The following is a 26,814-nucleotide window of genomic DNA, read 5'->3' as shown; positions in this document are numbered from 1 at the left end:
TCTCCCCAAGCTCACTTTCCTCTTCCCACCCCAATTATGGTCACATGCTCACCTTCCTCCCCCACCCCAAATCTGGTCACATGCTCATTAACCCATCTCCCAAAGCTGACCATCCTCCTCCCAACCCCCAGTACATTCAAATACCTTTCTTAATTTGTGGCAGTCCTGAGGAGGAGGAGACGTGCTGCATTAAGGTACAGTAGCAGGCAGCCAGTAGCATAGCAGAGTGCCACTCTCTGCTATCGCTCCTTTATGGAGGCCGGGGTGGAGGCGTGAGGGGTGGGCCTAGCAGACGTGTTGTGCATGATGCAACTGAAGATTTTTTCATTCAGCCATATAGTGCGGCGGCAGGGCATTCAATAAATGGTGAGAAGGCTGAAAGTCTTGCAGTCATTTGGCAACAGCCGGTTGTCAATCTCTGATGAAGGGAGATGTCTTTGAAGAGCCATTACTTTTTTACTTGCTCATTGTTTTTTCTGGTAAACATGACACACTGCCTTCATTTTTCAGGTTTGTACAATTACACCAATTCCAAATTTATTTATTTAATTCTTGTGTTGTTGTTTTTTTATTTTTATTTTTTATTTTTTTTTAACCAAGGTCTCTCAGTTCAAGGTTTCTGACCTTTAGTTCTTGGCAAGTAGTGATAACTGGCACATCAACAAACAGGAGCTATCACACAATTATTGATCTGATTTCTGAGGTTTTATATGACGAAAAGGGTTTCAATCTGGCTTTTATGCCCCTCCCACGTTCCACATATTGGACCTAGGTGCAATCTGCATATTTTAGCGACACCTGCTACTTCCTCGATTTGCATAACCTTATAGCTTGTCCTTCATGGTGTTGCAGTTTTATTGTTGAGTGGTGTGTGTGATGAAAAACATTTTTGATGATCTTCATACTTTTGTGGAAATCTGGTGGTTTCACTCACTTTACCGGGGAAAGAGTTTTTCTTTGGCTCAAAGAAAATCAATGCAAATCCAATTCTGAATTCGTCAATTTTTTGTGATATTCTTCAATTATTACAGTTTTGTCCTTTCATAAATTAAAGCAAGTTGAGTATTCTAGTGCCTATTATTAATACAAATAGTAAAGCTTGCTGATTTCAAGAGCAGAGAGGAAAGAGGTGTTAAATTATCACATGCTTATTTTTTCTGAAGCACGTAAAATTACCAGTGGCTTTACTCTTATTTTCTTATAACCACAGTTACTATTGCCTGACATGACTTTTTGTATAATCTCTTAGGCCAGGATGTACACAGAGCCTTGGATAATCCTATGGTGGACACGAGCATGCTGGAGGAGTATCTTAGTAGTGACTATGCATTTGGGGCACTGTAAGTGAATATCGCTTGCTTTAGTTTCTAGTACAGCAGGGATGTCAAACTCGTGGCCCTCCAGCTGTTGCAAAACTACAACTCCCATCATGCCTGGGCATACTACAGCTATCAGTGAATGATGGGAGTTGTAGTTTTGCAACATCTGGAGGGCCATGAGTTTGACATCCATGTAGTACAGTATATGTATCCATGTTTCTGTATGCATTTTTGAAACGTTTGCTGTTATGATATTTCATGTTGGGAAAAAAAAATTTTTATTGCATTTAGATTTAGTATTATGACAACATTAATGTAGAATCCCTGCAAATCACTTTTGGTAGATCTGTTCTCTAAAGGTGGCCATACACATTAAAGGGGTTGTACAGGGGTTTTATATTAATGACCTATGCTCACAATAGGTCATCAATATCTGATTGGCGGGGGTCCAACGCCCCCATTGATCACCTGTTTGACAAGGAGGCTGGTTGGGGTTGGTCACTTTCTGGCCACTGTTGACCAATGTGTTTGTAAGATGACTATATGGCTCCTCTTAATACAGCCTTTTGTATATTCTGTTTCTGTTTTTGCCTTCTTGTTGGCCAAGTCGTTGTGCTGTCCATGTAGAGGTTCTGTTCATAAAATGGCCGCTGATGGAAGGTCATGTGACCAGACACATCACTAAACTCCCAACAGTGAAAGTACAGATGGCAGGTGAAGTGTGTTTGAATGGAGGAGGCTGAGTGATGTGTCTGGTCGCATGACCCTCCATCAGCAGTCATTTTTGGACAGGACCTCTGTGTGAACAGCACAGAGCATTTATTACATAAAATTAATGGGGCTCAAATAACTTCAAATGTGTTATCTGTGTTTATTATGTTTTTTTTTCTGTCACCGCAAACCTCCTCAGCGCGTCTGCTACCGAGGAGCCTAAAACACCTCTCTGATGTCTTCACTTGTAAAGGGAAGTGCGTGTGCAGTTTCTGTGGCTTCCGCCTTTATCGATTTCAGGTCGCGCTTTGTTTTTATTGTATGAGCCTTGTCTATTGGTGCTTTGGAGGTCGCGACTATGTGTAAGGCAACCGAGTTCAGGCTTACAGCAGTCTAATCTCTTTGTATGCACATTCCGCTTTCTAGTTTTCTAAGCAGCCACCATGATTTTCTGCTTGATGTCTGGAAATTTAGCGATTCTACGGTTGCAGTCCATTTTGGTTGCAGTCTCGCGTTATTGAGGCTGTGTAGAAGCTCGTATGCTGTATCATGGTTTTCAGTTTTGAGGTAGTTTTGATACAATTGTTCGCTTTCTTGGGACCACCCCGGGATGTATTATTTGCGGTATCCTCTGGGTATGCACTTTCTTGCAGTGCACTTGACAGCGCCAACGAATCTGTTGTAATTCCCGCTTTTGGGGGGGGTATCCATCCTAGCCATTTGTCCAGTTCTGTAGCGAATTAATGCCATTTCCCCCCCCCCCCCCATCTTTGTCGAGGAATACAGCTGATTAGGGGGATTTGGATTCCCACCTCAATTATGACTGGGCTGTGTGGAAAATTGAGGGGAACATTTCTGGAAATTGCCAGGGGTTGTCCTCTTTGGTCAGATGAGGCGAAGCACAGATCGGGGTTGTACTCTTTGGCGTCAAACATGAGGGTGAGTTGTTTGTCTTCTGCCCATTTCACGAGCGCTTCTCCATTTGCATCACAGTCTCTGTACTTTCATTGTTCGTGATGGCTGTTAAAATCTCCCACATATATGGCAGGGTGGGGATGAGTTTGGATAACTTGGGGTGGCCAGGATGTTACTGGTGGTTTGTAGATATTCGTTACTGTCATATTTCCTATCTTTGTAACCACACTATGGATATCTTCATTTGTAGTACTAGATACAAGAAGTGCGTTTTTAATATTGTGTCTGACATATGTTGCTGCACTGTACACTCGATGGTATGTTGCTTCTAGTAGATCATAACCCGATATTCTTCCTCTTTTTTGTAGTTGCATCTCTGTGTAGCAATGTGTTTCCTGTATGGCAATCAGATCGATATTCGATGTTTAAGAGCTTTGATAGGTATTGGCTTTTTGGATAGCTTAAGCTTTCTATGTTCAGGTGACAGATTTGGACTGATGGTCCGAGCTTTCTGGTCTGTTCGTCCTGAGAAGGTCCATTTTTTCTGTTCTGGGACATGTTACTTTGTAGTAAGAGGTATAAGGTGTGTGTCAATTTGGTATCAGGAGATCCTTGGATTGTCTGACCGCCTATGTTCACTAGTTCATTTAGAGTTACCCAGGGTACACCATATGGAGGCAAACTAGCATTGCACCCCAACAATCAAAGATAATAGCCATATTAAAACCTGGCAAACCATCAGATAATCCTAAAAGTTACAGGCTGATCTCCCTGCTATCTGCTATGTACAAGTTACTCGAAAGACTTATCTATAATCAAAGCAGTCTGGAAATACTCAAAGCAATACCCATCGAACAAGCCGGATTTCGACCCAAAAGAAGCTGCGCAGACCATCCTATCACTCACTATGTATATCGACCTCTGCTGCATTTATAGACCTGTCCACAGCCTATAATACAGTATGGAGAAAGGGGATGATTATAATTAAATTTCTCTGTGTAATCCCTTGCAAATCACTATCCTGCCTAATAGACAACATGCTCAATGATCGCACATTTCAAGTAATCATAGAAACAAACACCAGCTCCAAAATAAAGCTAAAGAACAGACTACCACAAGGGTCATTGCTTGCACCACTACTCTTTGGCCTGTGCATCGCGGATATACCTCAAACTAGATCGAGGAATTTTGGATACACCGATGACTGGGTATTGGCAACAAGAAGCACATCAATGGAATAGAAATCCCAACAGCCTAAAAGTGCTGGGAGAATATTTAAAAAAATGGAGACTCCAACCAAACGCTACTAAAACGAAAGTAACCTGTTTCCACCTTAATAATTATCTAATAGAGAACTTAAAATACAATTTGAAAACACCTCTCTAAAGTACAACCAAACACCCAAATACCTAGGCGTAACCCTAAATAGAACCCTGTCTTACAAGGAACACCTAACAAAAACAGCTGAGAAGTTAAAACAAGAAACAATATCATCCAGAAGATTCGTGGAACAACCTGGGGAGCATCGGCCTCCACTCTGCGCTCCTCGGCTCTGGGTCTTGTATTCTCTGCTGCTGAATACTGCGCCCCAGTATGGCTTAACAGCCCATATATACAAAAAATTGAAACCCAACTGAAAAACACTATGCGCATGATATCAGGGACTGTCAAATCAACCTCCACATACTGGCTGCCAACATTAAGCCATATCCCTCCACCACACTTGGGGAGAAAAAATTCTCTAAAGTGAGAATATAAAAAGATAATGGACAACAGAAACCTGCCGATACACATGGACATAGAAGATGCCAATTATGGCAGACTCCGATCCCGTGAATCACCTACCAAAGGAGCAAAAATGATCATGGAGTAAGGGTACAACCTCACCAATGCATGGATCCAAGTACATAACATGCATCACAACAACATGCCTATGCCATGCATTACCCAAACTCCACCGGGTTTCGCCCTGCCACGCAAAACCTGGTTTACGCTAAACAGGATCAGAACCGAGCATGGAAGGTGCGCATACCTCCTACACAAATGGGGCAAACAACCTTCCCCACTCTGTGATTGCGGAAATAACCAGACTATAAAACATATCATAGAAGAATGTCCGACAAGGTCCCATGATGGCAACCCTGAAGATTTCCTGAGACATAGACAAATTGGATGTTTGTCTATGAACAGAATGGAAGAAAATACAAGACAGCGACTCTACCTATCAACCGAATGGATCAGGGTGCACACCTCTCGGTCCACCCAGACCGCACGAACAATGGAAGAAGCAATAGACAATGAGGGGCACTCCACGTTTGGGAAAAGAGAGCAGCAAGTGTATAGTGGCTAAGTCAATAATACATATTTATTACATATTCACTATAGGGAGCCAATACATAAGACAGTAAAAACATCCATAAAATATACATAAAAATAAGGACCTCAAATAATCGCCAAATAATCGCGAGTATTCATAGGTATATGAAACAATCATATTCGCGAATATATAGCAATTCCCACAGTGTTCCTATGAGCGATTCTCTTTGTAAATAGTCGCAGGAGATACTTTATGCACTTGGAGTGATGGTTCCTATCTCCAGCCAAATGAAGGGCTCCAAATGATTCGCATGAAATATCTTACTATGTGAGGCAGTATCACACCACACTCTGTCCAGATTCAGTCCTCTGGCTTATTCGGATAATCCGATATATTAATAATCGTGAGGGAGATCTGTTACCATGTATCGTCACCAGCTCGATGTTACAAATCGAAGATTCTGCCGATCTTACCCTACACGGCGTCCCACGTGGTATGGAGTCTCAAACGTGACGTCTCACGTGACTCCTCGGCTTGGCAGCTGTAAAGTATCGGATCCTTGTCACGATTCTGCCTCTAGTTCGAGACAATGGCAATAGTCCATATGCGAAAATCCACAGGACTGTAACCTTCTTCTGTCGATAAATCCTGGTTATTAGGGAACGGCTCACTGTCTCAGCAGACCCAGCCGCGTTTCAGGGTATACACCCCTTCCTCAGTGTCTATGAACAGACAAAGCCTGCTTTGTTCCACCCTGCCACACCTACATATTCACTCTGCTTCATCATTGTCACCTGTAGGGATTGGCTCTGGTAGGCAGATTAGCGGACGCAGTACAGAGGCAAAAACAAAGTCTTTGACTTAAACAGTGCAGTGTTTATTCACACATAAACAAAAATGACAGTTCGTCGTCTTGGTGTTCATTCGCACCTTGGCAAGTCCACAGAACAAAAAGCATTCACCTTGTCAGCTGTTTTGGCAGTAGCAGTCCCCAACAAGCTTTAGGGCCTGCTTCCCAGAAATGCGGTTCTTTAGTACGGCACACATCATGCAGATCTCAAACCACAGAGACTCCTCAGATCCACTGTGAAATGGAGGATAATCCACACCCAGCTAAGACTGCTGGCTGAGTTTTATATCCCTAACCAAAACCCGGCCTGGAACGTGGGCAACAGCCACCCACCCTGCACTTTGGCTGCTCCCAGTAAGAGCCGGCCCGGATCGGCTTTACAGCCACACTAAATAACCAATAGTGTCAGTCAGCACTAGCTGCTGCTGACACTTAAAATTACCAGCTCTTACCTCACCGAGGCCAGGAACCTCGGTGACACATATCTTCTGTCGATAACAGACCCTTGCGCTTTCCTACACACCTTATTTTACTAAGTGTTGAGTTTATGCATGTGTTTATTCCTATGGATTCACTTATGCATTTTTATGTGTTGCTATTTTTAGTGCCTATGCCATACAATAAATAACCTCTCTGATATCGGCTGTATCATAATCAGGTTTACTTTCTCATTTAAAGGTAGCTTGTCCTCTTCAGATGCACAGAATATTCAGACCTACGTTCACACTTGTAGTGTTTCAGGAAATAGCTGAATGAACAATCAGGAGGCAAAGGAATAAACACCCTGGGTGGGATCCACGTACACTCTCTGAAAAGGACAAGCTTCATTGAAATAATAAGCTGGTTGTGATACAGCTGACAACAGAGTAGTGTTTTATGGCTCATGAACACGAATGTATGTTTTTGTCCGTGTCCATTTCATGTTTTTTTTGCGGCCCGTATGCAGAACCATTTACTTCCATGGGTACACACTAAAAGAAGGAAACCACTCTGCATGCATTCCGTGGGCATATGTCCGCATGTCTGTTCCCCAAAAAATAAGTTACGGCTGATATCCGTATTATGTGGATCCACAATTTGCCGGCCGCAAACAGCAATGGTCGTGTGCATGAGCCCTTAGACTCATCGCGAGGAGGCACGCTGAGAAGGTTTGCGGTGAGAGGAAAAGAGGTAATACATTTGAAGACATTTTGCTCTGAGTCTCGTCAATTTTATTTTTCAGAGGGTCCTCAATTGCAAGCGGGACTTGCTTTGAGTTCCATTTTTTATTCTATGTCTATTTTTATTGTCTATGAAGATTTGCCCAACAGATGGACATGGCTTAGGCTACTTTCACACTAGCGTTCGTCGGTCCGCTCGTGAGCTCCGTTTGAAGGAGCTCATGAGCGGACCCGAACGCCTCCGTCCAGCCCTGATGCAGTCTGAATGGAGCGGATCCGCTCAGACTGCATCAGTCTGGCGGCGTTCAGCCTCCGCTCCGCTCGCCTCCGCACGGCCAGGCGGACAGCTGAACGCTGCTTGCAGCGTTCAGCTGTCCGCCTGGCCGTGCGGAGGCGAGCGGATCCGTTCAGACTTACAATGTAAGTCAATGGGAACGGATCCGCTTGAAGATGACACCATATGGCTCAATCTTCAAGCGGATCCGTCCCCCATTGACTTTACATTGAAAGTCTGAACGGATCCGCTCAGGCATCTTGCGCACTTAGAAATTTTTCTAAGTTATTAATGCAGACGGATCCATACTGAACGGAGCCTCCGTCTGCATTAATATGATCGGATCCGTTCAGAACGGATCCGATCAAGCGCTAGTGTGAAAGTAGCCTTAGTAACATGATGTGAACTGGAAAAATCAATACTTTCCTTTGAATCCATACAGTTTAATGTGAGATAAGGAAGGGGCAGCTAATTTAGAAACAGCTACAAGATTTGCTACCAAAGAAAGTTTCCTAGGAGATCTTAGCACCCTCAGAGTTGAAGAAATTTAAATCATTTAATTTATCGTTCACTGAAAAATATAATGCAACATTTCTGCAATTCAAAATAGCCTTCCTCAAGCTTGATGTTCAAATTTTTTTAAAGCTAAAACTAGGATTTGATCCAAAAAGATAAAAGGATGTCTTTCTTTTATAATTTCTTGTTTAGGATGCATGGTGTTGCATGCTAAAACTGCACAAAATCTGCACTGTGTGAACAAGGCACTGAGCATATTGCAGTCATTACATTACAAAAATAAAGTGATATACAAGAGAAAAACAGGGCATTTCAAACTAAGAATTCCTATTTTTCAGTTTGATGGTTCCATTTAAAGAGACCTCTCCATCACTGTTGATATAAATTATAAGAAAATTATATTGGAGAAAAAAAAAGCAGTGTGTGCACTGTTACGTTATTAGTTTTGACTGTACTTACAACCATTTATTTATTGTTGACAGGTTTTCCAGGAGTTCAATATCGATGATGGCCTTTCCTCAAGATAGGTCATCGGTTGGGGTCCGATCAGCTGTTTGAAGGGGCCAGTTCTACCCACTTCCTTGACCTGTGATGTCCCATTCATCGGTCACATGGCCTATTTGCAGCTCAGTCCCATTCTAGTAACTGGATTTGGGCTGCAGTACCATGCACAACCACTATACAGTGTGTGGAGGAGCTCAGTGGCATTGTCACACATCTGATCTTTAGGGCTGTATTTCGGACCGATCATTGGTCAGATGGCCATTTACACAAACAGATCTTTTGTAGTAGACACCAACTATTGGTCTGATTGGACAGATATTGGTCAGATAATCTGTTGGTGTAATACAGGCCTTAGACCGACACTGATGAGATATTGATCATCTATCCTGTGGATAGGCCCATCAGTATTAAATTCCCAGAAAACTCCTTTAATACTGAGTACTTTGGAACTAATGTCAGTTATGTGATGTAAAGCCCACACATTTCTAATCAGTAAGTAGAGAGAACGTCATCAGTACTTTTAGAAAAATTTATTTTGCAGGTATTTTTTTCACGGAATATGTGAGTTTGGCTCAACTATTACATTTTATAATTTATGTATAGTATGTACAGCATTGTAATAAAGAGCAGCGGTGATATGCCCTTCCATCATAGAACATTCTCTGGCATTGCCATTCTCTGTAATATTCTCTTATAGTGTACATTTATTAATCACCAGGTTTTCTGCAGTTGCAGCTATATGATCCAATTAACCGATTATTTATATTATAAACCCTGTTCTCTACTTGTAAACCAGATTACCGGACTCTCCACCTGATTCTGGATCAGAGCCATGTTCACCCCCACAGATGAATGGTAAGGTTTATTACTACTGTATTGTTGAAGTTCTGTACTAAAGAACATGGCCAAGGCCACAAATTATGTACTACATGTACTTAGAATAATGCGTGAATTGTACACTGGTAGAAATATATGGCGGTGGTGTTTCAGGTTGTAGGCATGATGCTTAAAGTGGTTTTCCAGCGTTTATTGAATATTGGCCTATCATTAGCTAATCAGCGGGGGTCCGGCATCCCTGCAATCAGCTCTTTGGGTGTTGATCTGGCAATATCAACAGTATAGTGGAAGTAGCTTGTTACTGCAGCGCAGCGACTGTAGTCATGAGCTCGCCAACCAACTCTTCCTGGCACCTCCTTCTCTTAGAGGTCGCTGGAGACACCTGATCTGCTCATACTGGGGTCCTGCAGATATGTCATAAATGTCAGTCTGGAATACTTTTTAAGTTAACAAGTTAAGAAACGCACTCTGTGTGATTCAATTCCTCACCATTCTGGATAGCTCTGCTTGCTGTCAGTGAATGTGAATGTTCTTGGTAGCATTCAGAGAATTCCATCCAGACCTAGTGCTGATCCTAAGAGCAGGGATGGCCAACCTAAGGCTCTCCAGGTGTTGCAAAACTGCAACTCCCAGCATGCCCAGACTGCCTATAGCTATCAGCCTACAGCAGGGCATGGTGGGAGTTGTAGTTTTACAACAGCTGGAGAGCCGCAGGTTGGCCATACCTGTCATAGAGTAATAAGATGGTTTGTGCGGTCAACTAAAGTATCGTTTGCCGGCAGCAGACCATGCCATCTAAACAGTACTCTTCTGCGGGTGAACAATGATTCTTTATGGGGATGAAGGATGGCATTAGCGATCGTTCCTCCCCATACTCTGTAGTGTAAAGGGGCCTTTAGGCTACATTCACATGACAGTGAAAAACAGACGTGTGATGGACGTTTTTTTTTAACAGCTGTCACAGTCAGTTTTAAGAAAAATTGTAGTCTATGGGGTTATTCACGTGGCAGTTTTTTTTATGGCCAGTGAATAACAGATGTTAAAAATAGAACATGCTCTATCTTGTGTGTTTTTACCGACCGACAGCCCCCCAAAAATTGAAGGGGACTGTTTTTAATGTCTGTTTGTCACAAAGGCATCAGTGAAAAAAATCAATCAGTTAAAAACTGAACGTTTGTCTGTTTTTGGCAGATGTTTCTAGTTTTAGACTAAGGCCTCATGCACACGACCGTGGTTTGGGTCTGCATCCAAGCCGCATGTTTTGCGGTTCGAATGCGGACCCATTCACTTCAGTGGGGCCGCAAAAGATATGGACAGCACTCATCTGCTGTCAGCATCTACAATAAAAAAAAATAGAACATGTCTGTTGTGGTAAAATATTAATAGTTGCAATCAGCTCGCATCAAGGTTTGTGTAAGGAAAAAGGTAAGTCCATCTTCCATCAGCCCGAGAACCACCCCAATACTACCATCTTGATTGAATTCTCCTGAGCATCTCCCCCCTCCTCCTTGCCCAGTCCGTCTTTTTATTGACTAAACAAAAGGTGTACAAGGGGCTGGCCCAAGACAAGGATACAGGAAGTGATGACATATCAAAGGACAGGGAGGGGCAGTCAATGTGGCTGGGTAGACAATGCACACACCCCATCCTTGAACACGTATACAATAATCTACCATTACCACTTTGAGACATGATGACAATCTATAAAACACACACACACACATCCTAAGATAAAATGTCCGAATAATAACATTTCCACAACATGTCCTATTCTTGTCCTGCTGTATTGTTGGTTTCTGTTATGCAAAATGAGGAATGCACACGGCCGGCATCCATGTTTTGCAAATCCACAATTTGCGGACCGCAAAACGGACATGGTCGTGTGCATAGGACCTAAAGGGTGTATTACACAGCCTGATTCTGTAGGCGGTTATCAGGAAGAAAGCGTTTCTTCCCGGCAATCGCCTGCTCACTAGCGGAGGAGACCGCTGCTATTATGCATGCATGGGGAGGAGTGATAGTTATGCCATCTCTTGTCCCCATGCTGTCTAGTTGTTTGCCGGCAGCAGATCGTGATTACACGGAACAATCTGCCACCGGCAAACAACGTTTTTTAAACATGCTCAAAGTTTCTGATTGGCCAATGAGGGTTTGTTAATTTATCAGGTAATCAGTGGCACCCGGGGCGTAACTTTAGAGGGTGCAGAGGTAGCAGTCGCTACCGGGCCCAGGAGCTTGAGGGGCCCAAAGACCCTTGTGCTGTAGAGGAAGACACCAGTATTATAGAAAGTGCATGCAGGTCAAGTTGCACCTTTGGCTGGAGGGAAGGGGTTGCTGTTTCAATGTAGGCCTCAGGCAGCAGAAAGGCTATGTGCTCCTCTGCCCATGGCTACAAAGCACTGAGGGAAGGGGGCTGACAATTGGCCAGTCTAGGCTTGCATTACACCAACAGATTATCTGACCAATATCTGTCCAATGAGATCAATAGTTGGTGTGTATGACAAAAGATCTGTGTGTGTAATTGGCCAATCTGTCAGATAATCTGTTAATACTCCTTATGTGAGCGCTAGTAAAGTAGGATATGTTTTCAGTCTTTGAATGTAAATTATTAAGAGTGTTTCTGTTCACTGATAGTAATTGGAGGTTTTGATAAGCAGTAGAAACAGAGAGTATATTAGAAAGCTGCAGAACTCCAGTTCATTGCTAATCTCACACAATCCTTTAGACAGGGCTGCGTTATACAAACTAATTCACTTGTTAATCAATAGCCAGGACCAGGATTCAGCTCACAACATGACTCTGTGTAATCCATTTCTACAGCCTTTTTATGTATGGACTTTACTGCTGGTTACAAAGAAGTAGTCAATCCAGAATTGTTATTACAAGGCACGTCAGGAGAGCTACGTTCACATCTGCGTTGGTGGCTCCATTTAGGGCAGCGGTTCTCAACCTAGAGGTCGCGACCCCTTTGGGGGTCGTTCGGCCCTTTCCGAGGGGTCGTCTGAGGCTTCCTATTGTGGGTCGCCCGCACAATGGCAGCGGCCCCTTATCCTCGCGCACAGAAGTGATGTCCTATCACTGCCTGTGCTTGAAGGAGCCTGACGTCTGGACGGGTAAGTCGGGCCACCTGTCTGCTGAGGTCCGAGTTTTTTCGTTAATGACACCGCCGCTGAGCACCACTGCCACCAATGATTTAATTGAGCCTGGCTAATTTTATTTTAATTATTTGGCTGAGCAAGGCTTAATTTATTTGGGGGGACATGAAGCACCGCTGATTTATTTATTTGGGGGACCCTGAGCACTTCTGATTTATTTATTTAAGCAGACCTGATGCACCACTGATTTATTTATTTGGGGGTACCCTGAGTACAGCTGATTTATTTATTTGAGGGAGACCTGAAGCACCGCTGATTTATTTATTTGGGGGACCCTGAGCACTTCTGATTTATTTATTTGGGGGGGACTTGAAGCACCACTGATTTATTTATTTGAGGAGTACCCTGAGCACCACTGATTTATTTACTTTTTTTTTTTTGGGGGGGGGGGGGGGGTACAGTGAGCACCACTGAGTTATTCATTTGAGGGGTACTGTGCGCACCGCTGATTTATTTTTTAGGGTGTATTTGTTGTTTATTATTTATTTTAAAGTTATTTATTTGGTTTACAAATATTTAGTATTTATGCTAAAGTTCTGTGGTTATGAATGAATACTTGTGTATTTGAATTAACATTTGGTGTATTGGTGTCTGTGCGTGTTTTTGGTGGGTCAAAAAGATATTTACATTACAATTCATAACAGTAGCAAAATTAGTTATGACGTAGCAAGGAAAACAATGTAATGGTTGGGGGTCACCACAACATGAGGAACTGTATTAAGGGGTCACGACTTTAGAAAGGTTGAGAACCACTGATTTAGGGTCTCCGTCACAGAGTTTGTAAAAACTCTTTAAGGCTGGATTTACACGTGCTGCTTTTTTGAAGGGAAAACACCAATTCCAGATGATAACTGAATGTCTGTGGGAATTATGAAACATGCATTTTTGTTGGTTGCATTTCTTTCTATTTTGGGTGCCTTTTTTTGTCTTGATGAAGATTTTTTTAACAGGATGTTAAAGCAATAATGTTGTTTTCAGGTGATTTCCTTTATAGGAAAAAAATGGAAGAGAATGCAGTTTACTCGTGTTATTAAAAAAAGCATCTCTGCATATACAGACGTGGACAAAATTGTTGGTACCCTTTGGTCAATGAAAGAAAAAGTCACAATGGTCACAGAAATAACTTTAATCTGACAAAAGTAATAATAAATTAAAATTCTATAAATGTTAACCAATGAAAGTCAGACATTGTTTTTCAACCATGCTTCAACAGAATTATGTAAAAAAATAAACTCATGAAACAGGCATGGACAAAAATGATGGTACCCCTAACTTAATATTTTGTTGCGCAACCTTTTGAGGCAATCACTGCAATCAAACGCTTCCTGTAACTGTCAATGAGACATCTGCACCTCTCAGCAGGTATTTTGGCCCACTCCTCATGAGCAAACTGCTCCAGTTGTGTCCGGTTTGAAGGGTGCCTTTTCCAGACTGCATGTTTCAGCTCCTTCCAAAGATGCTCAATAGGATTGAGGTCAGGGCTCATAGAAGGCCACTTTAGAATAGTCCAATTTTTTCCTCTTAGCCATTCTTGGGTGTTTTTAGCGGTGTGTTTTGGGTCATTGTCCTGTTGCAAGACCCATGACCTGCGACTGAGACCAAGCTTTCTGACACTGGCTAGTACATTTCTCTCTAGAATTCCTTGATAGTCTTGAGATTTCATTGTACCCTGCACAGATTCAAGACACCCTGTGCCAGACGCAGCAAAGCAGCCCCAGAACATAACAGAGCCTCCTCCATGTTTCACAGTAGGGACAGTGTTCTTTTCTTGATATGCTTCATTTTTTCGTCTGTGAACATACAGCTGATGTGCCTTGGCAAAAACTTCGATTTTTGTCTCATCTGTCCACAGGACATTCTCCCAGAAGCTTTGTGGCTTGTCAACATGTAGTTTGGCATATTCCAGTCTTGCTTTTTTATGATTCGTTTTCAACAATGGTGTCCTCCTTGGTCGTCTCCCATGTAGTCCACTTTGGCTCAAACAACGACGGATGGTGCGATCTGACACTGATGTTCCTTGAGCATGAAGTTCACCTTGAATCTCTTTAGAAGTCTTTCTAGGCTCTTTTGTTACCATTCGGATTATCCGTCTCTTAGATTTGTCATCAATTTTCCTCCTGCGGCCACGTCCAGGGAGGTTGGCTACAGTCCCATGGATCTTAAACTTATGAATAATATGTGCAACTGTACTCACAGGAACATCTAGTTGCTTGGAGATGGTCTTATAGCCTTTACCTTTAACATGCTTGTCTATAATTTTCTTTCTGATCTCTTGAGACAGCTCTTTCCTTTGCTTCCTCTGGTCCATGTCGAGTGTGGTACACACCATATCACCAAACAACACAGTGATTACCTGGAGCCATATATATAGGCCCAATGGCTGATTACAAGGTTGTAGACACCTGTGATGCTAATTAGTGGACACACCTTGAATTAACATGTCCCTTTGGTCACATTATGTTCTGTGTTTTCTAGGGGTACCATCATTTTTGTCCATGCCTGTTTCATGAGTTTATTTTTTTACATAATTCTGTTGAAGCATGGTTGAAAAACAATGTCTGACTTTCATTGGTTAACATTTATAGAATTTTAATTTATTATTACTTTTGTCAGATTAAAGTTATTTCTGTGACCATTGTGACTTTTTCTTTCATTGACCAAAGGGTACCAACAATTTTGTCCACGTCTGTATATATATATGTGATATGGTGTTTTTTTTAAAGCACTGCATTTTTCCATCCCCTTCTCTATAAGGGCGCCTACACACGATGCAGATTGTGTGCTTTTTTTCAGCTTGGATTCCATGCAGAAAAAATGCAGCATATTACAATGCCACCAAAGTGTATGAGATTAGACAAAGACCTTTTTTTTTTCAAAGGGGCGGAAATTGACCTGCTGTCCGGATTTTGAAATCTGCAGCACGTAAATTATTATTTTTTTTTAGCAGATTTTACCCTTTTCAATGCAAGAGTGATATCTGCAGGAAACAGCATCAAATCCACACCAAAAATGCGATAAATACTGCAGATTTATGTGCATTTTGGTGCAGATTTTTTGCAGATTTTCAGCACAAACACCTTCACCGTGTGCAGCCACCCTAAGAAACAAATGGCGAAAAAAGCCTCAACTCAATAAAAAAATAATTATGGCTTTTTTTAATGGTTCAATCTCTTTTTTATTAAACAAGTTTCGATATACATTTGACAGAGTGATAGAAGCATGAAAACATTGTGTCTCAATCGGCAAAGCTTGGCATAATGCAGTATCATAGGCATTTGTAACTGCTTAATACGATGATATACCAAGAGCATGTATAGTGGAAACAGTAATGAAACCTGAGTAGAAACATAAGAGTAAAGCCATATTATTTGTTGTACAAAAGGTATGTCATATAGAGACAATAATGCAAGTTAAGTGAAAACAGAAAAAAAAAAGGGGGGGGGGGGGTATAGACATACTTACGGACTTACAAGGGAGACCGGACAGATACACGAGGTTAGGATGGGTAAGGGTATATACCTTATTAAAGATACTGACCATCTAGATGACCTGTGAAGGAACAACGCCATTGATCAGCCAGTCCAAGAAAAAATAAGACTTTCGGAACTGAAACCAAGTTGCCTAAGCCTGTGTAAAGGAAGATACTAGGTCATGATCTTCTGCTCTGAGCTCCTCTATGCGAACAAGAACATCAAGTGCGGTTACCCATGTTAATCTGAGATGATTCTTAGTTGATCTCCAGCTATGAGGTATTATTTGTCTCATGACCAAAACAAAGAATCTGAGTGCTCCCCTCTTCTTCGCTACTTTTACACTCGCATTTTGGCTTTCTGTTTGTGAGATCCATCATGGGCTCTCACAGACGGTCCAAAACGGATCAGTTTTGCCCTAATGCATTCTGAATAGAAAAGGATCCACTCAGAATGCATCAGTTTGCCTTCTATCAGTCTCCATTCCGCTCTGGAGGCGGACACCAAAATGCTGCCTGCTGTGTTTTGCTGTACGCTTGACGAAACTGAGCCAAACGGATCCGTCCTGACACACAATGTAAGTCAATGGGGACGGATCAGTTTTCTCTGACACAATCTGGTACAATAGAAAATGGATCCATCTCCCATTGACTTTAAATGGAGTTCATGACAGATCCGTCTTGGCTATGTTACAGATATTACAAACGGATCCATTCATGACGGATGCATGCGGTTGTATTATTGTAACTGATCAGTTTTTGCAGATCCACGATGAATCTTTTGAATAGAGCATCTAGCTCAGATTTTGTGGGTGTGTTTTCCAGTCCCAGTCGCCATTTTGATAATCTGTGCCTGGTGGCCTCAGTGACCTAAGTGTCATGGTGGGTGAGCCTCCTTGCTGGGGCGAGGTACCATAGGATGCCGCTGCATATCTGGAAAGGGGGGGGAGGAGAGGAGGGAGCTGCTTAGCTGGGGCTCGCTGCCGCTGCGTAGGAGCCTGAAGACACGTGATCTTAGCGTCCCAGAGTGCAGAGAGTCCACATCTTGGAGATCTCAGGCAATGTGTGTGTGCAGGTGAGGCTGCTCCTCACGCTGCATCTGCCATATTGGTAGACACGTGGCCCTCAGCAGGCCCAGCATGCTGGCTGGAAGAGCCGAAAAAGAGGGAAATACCTCTCGAGTCCCGATCTGTGGGCACAGGTGTTGGAAGGGGACCTCTCCTGCGAACCATTGCTGATGAATAGCAGCTGAGTATGCCCTGTAGAGAGTAAGTATGCCGGAGATGTTCAGCAGCCCGAAACTCGTCCTGCTCACTCCGCCATTGGCAAGCTCCGCCCCCTGTATGGCATTTTTTTAATTAAAAGCAAAACCAAATTGATGTGTGAAGGAGCCTTTACGGTGCTTTCACACACAGGTTTTTTCTGGGGGTTTTTGCACAGTTTTTTGGGGTGTTTTTGCAGTAAAATCACTAGCTCCAGATGTTAGCTGATGGTCTATGGGAAATATGAAATGCAGGACACACAAGCATTCTTTTTTTCGTCATTAGGTTTTGTTTTTGTCTTTCTGGCTTCATTTAAAAAGCATAGCATGCTGTAGCTCTTGGTGTTTTTCCAGTTGTTTTCACAGCACTCTCTCTATAAGGGAAACACTCTATAGGAAAACACTAGTGATAAATAAGACACAGCAGCCCAGATCTACTAATTGTAAAGATGGCCTAAGCATGGACAGGCTGTCTAGACCTGCACCAGATGTATCACAATGACTCAGGCTGGATGATACATGTGGTGCAACTGGTGGTTGGCTTACGTCGAGATAGCCAGAACTATGGCAAACTGGTCAATCTAAGGTCATGCCTCTTTCCCTGTAAAGCTCCACACCTTTCAAATTGTCCCTACCCCTTTCCAAGCAAGGTGGAAAATAGCATAGGAACCCTAGTTGGACCAAATTGTGTCAATTTGTGCAATTTTTTAGACAGCTGTTATGTGTAGACACAAAAGTAAATCTGGGGCAGAAAAAAATATGGCAAAAAATAAATAAAAATGCCAGTGCAAATGTGTGTGTAGGGGGACCTTTAAAGAGGTTTCCCAGAAAAGTCCTATCATCTATCAGGTGATGACAGTCTATCTAAGTGATAACTGTATAATTAATAGGTGCCCAATCATTGGGACATCTGTGGTTGTACAGCGAAGTGGAAGTTCAGTTTAGCATGCTGCCATTTCTCTCAATGTCTATGGGTGCCTTGACATTTGGTAGATTTTGTGGCAGATTTTCCTGACAGCTTTATGTCAGTGTAATTAAGTAGATGTAAGGCCATGCAGAGACACACAACATTATAAATCAGTATAATGCTGTGCACTCCTGCAAGACGAGCAGTGTACAAAAAAAGGAGAATCACACTCACACACGGAGGGTGATTCCTGCACACGCTTGTGTGAAACAGCCCTTATATGTAAACATGGCTTCTAAAGCCCACACATTTACAGTATGTCTTTCCGTTTCAGGTCGAATCCACCCTACTTGCTGGCCGAATGGGTTGCAACCCTCACTTTCAACACATTCTTCAGTATCCTGCAGATACATGGAACAATTACCAAACCCTGGAATCCATTCCCTTCCCACTTCACAGGACAACTCCATGAAAGTGAACAACCAAGGCACATCTTGGAATGGCTCTCCACCTCCATCTTTCATGGAATACAATTATCCATGTATTCAACAGAGGGTCTCTCCAAGCAACAGGTTGCATTAAAATATGTGATTGCACTAGATGATCCATACATGCTCAAAATCTATAACGTAGTTAATTCTGTATTGGTAGTTGCCTGGGTTAATTCATAGTCATTTCTGTGATGGTAGTTGTCTACTTTGATTCCTAGTTAATTCTTTGATGGTAGTTGTCCAGGTTGATTCATAGTTAACTCTTTGATGGTAGTTGTCCAGGTTGATTCATAGTTAATTATGTGATGGTAGTTGTCCAGGAAGATTCGTAGTTAATTCTGTGATTGTAGTTGCCAGGCTGATTCATAGTTAATTATGTGATAGTAGTTATCCAGGATGATTTATAGTTAATTCTATGATGGTAGTTGTCTAGTTTGATTCATAGTTAATTCTGGGAATGCAGCTGTCAAGGTTGAATCATACCTAATTCTGTGATTGTAGTCTTCTAGTTTGATTCATAGTTATTTCTGTGATGGTAGTTGTCCAGTATGATTCATAGTTAATTCTGTCATGGTAGTTGTTTAGTTTGATTCATAGTTAATTCTGGGAAGGCAGCTGCCCAGGTTGATTTGCAGGTAATTCTGTGATGGTAGCTGTCCAGGTTTATTCATAGTTAATTCTGTGATGGTAGTTTTTCAGGGTGATTCATGGTTAATTCTGTCATGGTAGTTGTCTAGTTTGATTCATAGTTAATTCTGTGATGGTAGTTTTCCAGGTTGATTCATAGTTAATTCTGTCATGGTAGTTGTCTAGTTTGATTCATAGTTAATTCTAGGAAGGCAGCTGCCCAGGTTAATTCGTAGTTTAGGCTACTTTCACACTAGCATTCGGCTGTCCGCTTGTGAGCTCCGTTTGAAGGGGCTCACAAGCGGACCCGAACGCTTCCGTCCAGCCCTGATGCAGTCTGAATGGATGCGGTTCCGCTCAGAATGCATCAGTCTGGCGGCGTTCAGCCTCCGCTCAGCAGGCGGACACCTGAACGCTGCTTGCAGCGTTCGGGTGTCCGCCTGGCCATGCGGAAGCGTGCGGATCCGTCCAGACTTACAATGTAAGTCAATGGGGACGGATCCGTTTGAAGATGACACACTATGGCTTAATCTTCAAACGGATCCGTCCACCATTGACTTTCAATGTAAAAGTCTGGACGGATCCGCTCAGGCTACTTTCACACTTAGAAAATTGTATACAATATAATGCAGACGGATCCGTTCTGAACGGAGCCACCGTCTGCATTATATGAGCGGATCTGTTCAGAACGGATCCGCTCTGAACGCTAGTGTGAAAGTAGCCTAATACTGTGATGGTAGTTGTCCAGGATGATTCATAGTTAATTCTGTGATGGTAGTTGTCCAGGAAGATTCATAGTTAATTCTGTGATGGTAGTTGTCCAGGAAGATTCATAGTTAATTCTGGGAAGGCAGCTGCCCAAGTTGATTCACAGTTAATTCTGTGATGGTAGCTGTCCAGGTTTATTCATACTGTAGTTAATTCTGTGATGGTAGTTCTCCAGGATGATTCATAGTTAATTCTGTCATGGTAGTTGTCTAGTTTAATTCATAGTTAATTTTGTCATGGTAGCTGTCCAGATTGATTCATATTTAATTCAGTGATGGTAGTTGTCTAGCTTGATTCATAGTTAATTATGTGATGGTAGTTGTCCAGGTTGATTTATAGTTTATTCTGTGATGGTAGTTGTCTAGTTTGATTCATAGTTAATTCTGGGAAGGCAGCTGCCCATGTTGATTCGCAGGTAATTCTGTGATGGTAGCTGTCCAGGTTTATTCATAGTTAATTCTGTGATGGTAGTTTTTCAGGGTGATTAATGGTTAATTCTGTCATGGTAGTTGTCTAATTTGATTCATAGTTAATTCTGTGATGGTAGTTGCCAGGCTGATTCATAGTTAAATTCTGTGATGGTAGTTTTCCAGGATGATTCATAGTTAATTCTGTCATGGTAGTTGTCTAGTTTGATTCATAGTTAATTCTAGGAAGGCAGCTGCCCAGGTTAATTCGTAGTTAATACTGTGATGGTAGTTGTCCAGGATGATTTATAGTTAAATCTGTGATGGTAGTTGTCTAGTTTGATTCATAGTTAATTCTGGTAAGGCAGCTGCCCAGGTTGATTCGCAGTTAATTCTGTGATGGTAGCTGTCCAGATTGATTCATAGTTAATTCAGTGATGGTAGTTATCTAGCTTGATTCATAGTTAATTATGTGATGGTAGTTGTCCAGGTTGATTCATAGTTTATTCTGTGATGGTAGTTGTCTAATTTGATTCATAGTTAATTCTGGGAATGCAGCTGCCCATGTTGATTCACAGGTAATTCTGTGATGGTAGCTGTCCAGGTTTATTCATAGTTAATTCTGTGATGGTAGTTTTTATGGATGATTAATGGTTAATTCTGTCAAGGTAGTTGTCTAGTTTGATTCATTGTTAATTCTGTGATGGTAGTTTTCCAGGATGATTCATAGTTAATTCTGTCATGGTAGTTGTCTAGTTTGATTCATAGTTTATTCTGGGAAGGCAGCTGCCCAGTTTAATTCGTAGTTAATACTGTGATGGTAGTTGCCAGGCTGATTCATAGTTAAATTCTGTGATGGTAGTTTTCCAGGATGATTCATAGTTAATTCTGTCATGGTAGTTGTCTAGTTTGATTCATAGTTTATTCTGGGAAGGCAGCTGCCCAGGTTGATTAACAGTTAATTCTGTGATGGTAGCTATCCAGGTTTATTCATACTGTAGTTAATTCTGTGATGGTAGTTTTCCAGGATGATTCATAGTTAATTCTGTCATGGTAGTTGTCTAGTTTGATTCATAGTTAATTCTGTGATGGTAGCTGTCCAGATTGATTCATAGTTAATTCAATGATGGTAGTTGTCTAGCTTGATTCATAGTTAAAGGGAACCTGTCACCTGGATTTTGGGTATAGAGCTGAGGACATGGGTTGCTAGATGGCCACTAGCACATCCGCAATACCCAGTCCCCATAGCTCTGTGTGCTTTTATTGTGTATAGAAACCGATTTTATACATATGCAAATTAACCTAAGATGAGTCAGAGCTTGAAAATATGACTCTTCTCTGGTCACACAAGTAAGATATGACTCTTTTATGTTAATTTGCATATGTATCAAATCGTTTTTTTTACACAATAAAAGCACTCAGAGCTATGGGGTCTGGGTATTGCGGATGTGCTAGCAGCCATCTAGCAACCTATGTCCTCAGCTCTATACCCAAAATCCCGGTGACAGGTTCCCTTTAATTATGTGATGGTAGTTGTCCAGGTTGATTCATAGTTTATTCTGTGATGGTAGCTGTCTAGTTTGATTCATAATTAATTCTGGGAAGGCAGCTGCCCATGTTGATTCGCAGGTAATTCTGTGATGGTAGCTTTCCAGGTTTATTCATAGTTAATTCTGTGATGGTAGTTTTTCAGGGTGATTAATAGTTTATTCTGTCATGGTAGTTGTCCAGGATGATTTATAGTTAATTCTATGATGGTAGTTGTCTAGTTTGATTCATAGTTAATTCTGGGAATGCAGCTGTCAAGGTTGAATCATACCTAATTCTGTGATTGTAATTGTCTAGTTTGATTCATAGTTATTTCTGTGATGGTAGTTGTCCAGTATGATTCATAGTTAATTCTGTCATGGTAGTTGTCTAGTTTGATTCATAGGTAATTCTGGTAAGGCAATTGTCAATGTTGATTCATAGTTAATTCTGTGATGGTAGTTGTCCAGATTGATTCATGGTTCATTCTGTGATTTAAATTTTCCAGGTTAATTCATAGTTAATCTGGTAAGGCAATTGTCCAGGTTGATTCATAGTTAATTCTGTGATGGTAGTTTTCCAGGATGATTTATAGTTAATTATGTCATGGTAGTTGTCTAGTTTGATTCATAGTTAATTCTGGTAAGGCACTTGTCCAGGTTGAATCATAGTTAATTCTGTGATGGTAGCTGTCCAGGTTGAATTATACCTAATTCTGTGATGGTAGTTGTCTAGTTTGATTCATGGTTCATTCTGTGATGGAAATTTTTTAGGTTAATTCATAGTTAATTCTGTGATAGTAGTTGCCCAGGTTGATTCATAGTTAATTATGTGATGGTAGTTGTCCAGGAAGATTCATAGTTAATTCTGTGATGGTAGTTGCCAGGCTGATTCATAGTTAATTATGTGATAGTAGTTGTACAGGATGATTTATAGTTAATTCTATGATGGTAGTTGTCTCGTTTAATTCATAATTAATTCTGGGAAGGCAGCTGCCCAGGTTGATTCACAGTTAATTCTGTGATGGTAGCGGTCCAGGTTTATTCATACTGTAGTTAATTCTGTGTTGGTAGTTTTCCAGGATGATTCATAGTTAATGCTGTCATGGTAGTTGTCTAGTTTGATTCATAGTTAATTCTGGTAAGGCAATTGTCCAGGTTGAATCATAATTAATTCTGTGATGGTAGCTGTCCAGGTTGAATTATACCTAATTCTGTGATGGTAGTTGTCTAGTTTGATTCATGGTTCATTCTGTGATGGAAATTTTTTAGGTTAATTCATAGTTAATTTTGTGATAGTAGTTGCCCAGGTTGATTCATAGTTAATTATGTGATGGTAGTTGTCCAGGAAGAATCATAGTTAATTCTGTGATGGTAGTTGCCAGGCTGATTCATAGTTAATTATGTGATAGTAGTTGTACAAGATGATTAATAGTTAATTCTATGATGGTAGTTGTCTAGTTTAATTCATAATTAATTCTGGAAAGGCAGCTGCCCAGGTTGATTCATAGTTAATTCTGTGATGGCAGTTTTCCAGTTTGATTGATGGTTAATTCTGTGATGGTAGTTGCCAGGCTGATTCATAGTTAATTCTATGATGGTAGTTGTCTAGTTTGATTCATAGTTAATTCTGGTAAGGCAGCTGCCCAGGTTGATTTGCAGTTAATTCTGTGATGGTAGCTGTCCAGACTGATTCATAGTTAACTCAGTGATGGTAGTTGTCTAGCTTGATTCATAGTTAATTATGTGAAGGTAGTTGTCCAGGTTGATTCATAGTTAATTTTGTGATGGTAGTTGTCCAGAAAGATTCATAGATAATTCTGAGATGGTAGTTGTCTAGTTTGATTCATATTTAATTCTGGTAAGGCAGCTGCCCAGGTTGATTCATAATTAATTCTGTGATGGTAGTTGTCCAGGATGATTCATAGTTATTTCTCTGATGGTAGTTGTCTAGTTTGATTCATAGTTAATTCTGGGAAGGCGGCTGCCCAAGTTGATTTACAGTTAATTCTGTGATAGTAGCGGTCCAGGTTTATTCATACTGTAGTTAATTCTGTGTTGGTAGTTTTCCAGGATGATTCATAGTTAATTCTGTCATGGTAGTTGTCTAGTTTGATTCATAGTTAATTCTGGTAAGGCAGCTGCCCAGGTTGATTTATAATGAATTCTGTAATGGTAACTGTCCAGTTTGATTCATAGTTAATTCTGTGATGGTAGTTTTCCAGGATGATTCATAGTTAATTCTGTCTTGGCAGTTGTCTTGTTTGATTCATAGTTAATTCTGTGATGGTAGTTGCCAGGATGATTCATAGTTAATTCTGTGATGGTAGTTGTCCAGATTTATTCATAGTTAATTCAGTGATGGTAGTTGCCAGGGTGATTCATAGTTAATTCTGTGATGGTAGTTTTCCAGGACGATTCATGGTTAATTCTGTGATGGTAGTTGTCCAGGATGATTCATAGTTAATTATGTGATGGTAGTTTTCCAGGACGATTCATGGTTAATTCTGTGATGGTAGTTGTCCAGGATGATTCATAGTTAATTCTGTGATGGTAGTTGTTTTAGTTTTTTTATGCAAATTACATTTTTTTCATTTTAGAATAAAAAGTTTAACCACTTCAGCCCCGCTAGGTGAAACCCCCTTCATGACCAGAGCACTTTTTACACTTCGGCACTACACTCCTTTCACCGTTTATCGCTCGGTCATGCAACTTACCACCCAAATGAATTTTACCTCCTTTTCTTCTCACTAATGGAGCTTTCATTTGGTGGTATTTTATTGCTGCTGACATTTTAACTTTTTTTGTTATTAATCAAAATGTAACGATTTTTTTGCAAAAAAATGACATTTTTCACTTTCAGCTGTAAAATTTTGCAAAAAAAACGACATCCATATATAAATTTTTCGCCAAATTTATTGTTCTACATGTCTTTGATAAAAAAAAAATGTTTGGGCAAAAAAAAAAAAATGGTTTGGGTAAAAGTTATAGCATTTACAAACTATGGTACAAAAATGTGAATTTCCGCTTTTTGAAGCAGCTCTGACTTTCTGAGCACCTGTCATGATTCCTGAGGTTCTACAATGCCCAAACAGTAGAAAACCCCCACAAATGACCCCATTTCGGAAAGTAGACACCCTAAGGTATTCGCTGATGGGCATAGTGAGTTCATAGAACTTTTTATTTTTTGTCACAAGTTAGCGGAAAATGATGATGATTTTATTTATTTATTTTTTTCTTACAAAGTCTCATATTCCACTAACTTGCGACAAAAAATAAAAAATTCTAGGAACTCGCCATGCCCCTCACGGAATACCTTGGGGTGTCTTCTTTCCAAAATGGGGTCACTTGTGGCGTAGTTATACTGCCCTGGCAATTTAGGGGCCCAAATGTGTGAGAAGAACTTTGCAATCAAAATGTGTAAAAAATGACCGGTGAAATCCAAAAGGTGCACTTTGGAATATGTGCCCCTTTGCCCACCTTGGCAGCAAAAAAGTGTCACACATCTGGTATCGCCGTACTCAGGAGAAGTTGGGGAATGTGTTTTGGGGTGTCATTTTACATATACCCATGCTGGGTGAGAAAAATATCTTGGTCAAATGCCAACTTTGTATAAAAAAATGGGAAAAGTTGTCTTTTGCCAAGATATTTCTCTCATCCCAGCATGGGTATATGTAAAATGACACCCCAAAACACATTCCCCAACTTCTCCTGAGTACGGCGATACCAGATGTGTGACACTTTTTTGATGCCAAGGTGGGCAAAGGGGCACATATTCCAAAGTGCACCTTTCAGGATTTGCACCGGTCATTTTTTACAGATTTTGATTGCAAAGTACTTCTCACACATTTGGGCCCCTAAATTGCCAGGGCAGTATAACTACGCCACAAGTGACCCCATTTTGGAAAGAAGACACCCCAAGGTATTCCGTGAGGGGCATGGCGAGTTCCTAGAATTTTTTATTTTTTGTCACAAGTTAGCGGAAAATGATGATTTTTTTTTTTCTCTTTTTTCCTTACAAAGTCTCATATTCCACTAACTTGCGACAAAAAATAAAAAATTCTAGGAACTCGCCATGCCCCTCACGGAATACCTTGGGGTGTCTTCTTTCCAAAATGGGGTCACTTGTGGCGTAGTTATACTGCCCTGGCAATTTAGGGGCCCAAATGTGTGAGAAGTACTTTGCAATCAAAATCTGTAAAAAATGACCGGTGAAATCCGAAAGGTGCACTTTGGAATATGTGCCCCTTTGCCCACCTTGGCATCAAAAAAGTGTCACACATCTGGTATCGCCGTACTCAGGAGAAGTTGGGGAATGTGTTTTGGGGTGTCATTTTACATATACCCATGCTGGGTGAGAGAAATATCTTGGCAAAAGACAACTTTTCCCATTTTTTTATACAAAGTTGGCATTTGACCAAGATATTTTTCTCACCCAGCATGGGTATATGTAAAATGACACCCCAAAACACATTGCCCAACTTCTCCTGAGTACGGCGATACCAGATGTGTCGCACTTTTTTGCTGCCAAGGTGGGCAAAGGGGCACATATTCCAAAGTGCACCTTTCGGATTTTGCAGGGCATTTTTTACACATTTTGATTGCAAAGTTCTTCTCACACATTTGGGCCCCTAAATTGCCAGGGAAGTATAACTACCCCACAAGTGACCCCATTTTGGAAAGAAGACACCCCAAGGTATTCCGTGAGGGGCATGGCGAGTTCCTAGAATTTTTTATTTTTTGTCGCAAGTTAGTGGAATATGAGACTTTGTAAGGAAAAAAGAAAAAAAAAGAAAAATC

The 26,814-nt window shown here is 41.2% G+C and overlaps 1 protein-coding gene across 1 annotated transcript in view; it reads left to right on the top strand.

Moving 5' to 3' along the window:
• MYRFL (myelin regulatory factor like) overlaps positions 1-26,814 on the top strand; it is a 158,525-nt gene that overhangs the window by 6,368 nt on the left and 125,343 nt on the right. Inside the window, exons 2-4 of the mRNA XM_044277209.1 lie at positions 1,250-1,340; positions 9,363-9,421; positions 18,530-18,767. Of these exons, the coding sequence (XP_044133144.1) occupies positions 1,250-1,340; positions 9,363-9,421; positions 18,530-18,767 (388 nt within the window). The remainder of the gene's footprint in view (positions 1-1,249; positions 1,341-9,362; positions 9,422-18,529; positions 18,768-26,814) is intronic.

Source organism: Bufo gargarizans, chromosome 2, assembly GCF_014858855.1.
Source record: "Bufo gargarizans isolate SCDJY-AF-19 chromosome 2, ASM1485885v1, whole genome shotgun sequence".
Taxonomy (NCBI): domain Eukaryota; kingdom Metazoa; phylum Chordata; class Amphibia; order Anura; family Bufonidae; genus Bufo; species Bufo gargarizans.
This window is presented reverse-complemented; position numbering and strand designations above follow the sequence as displayed.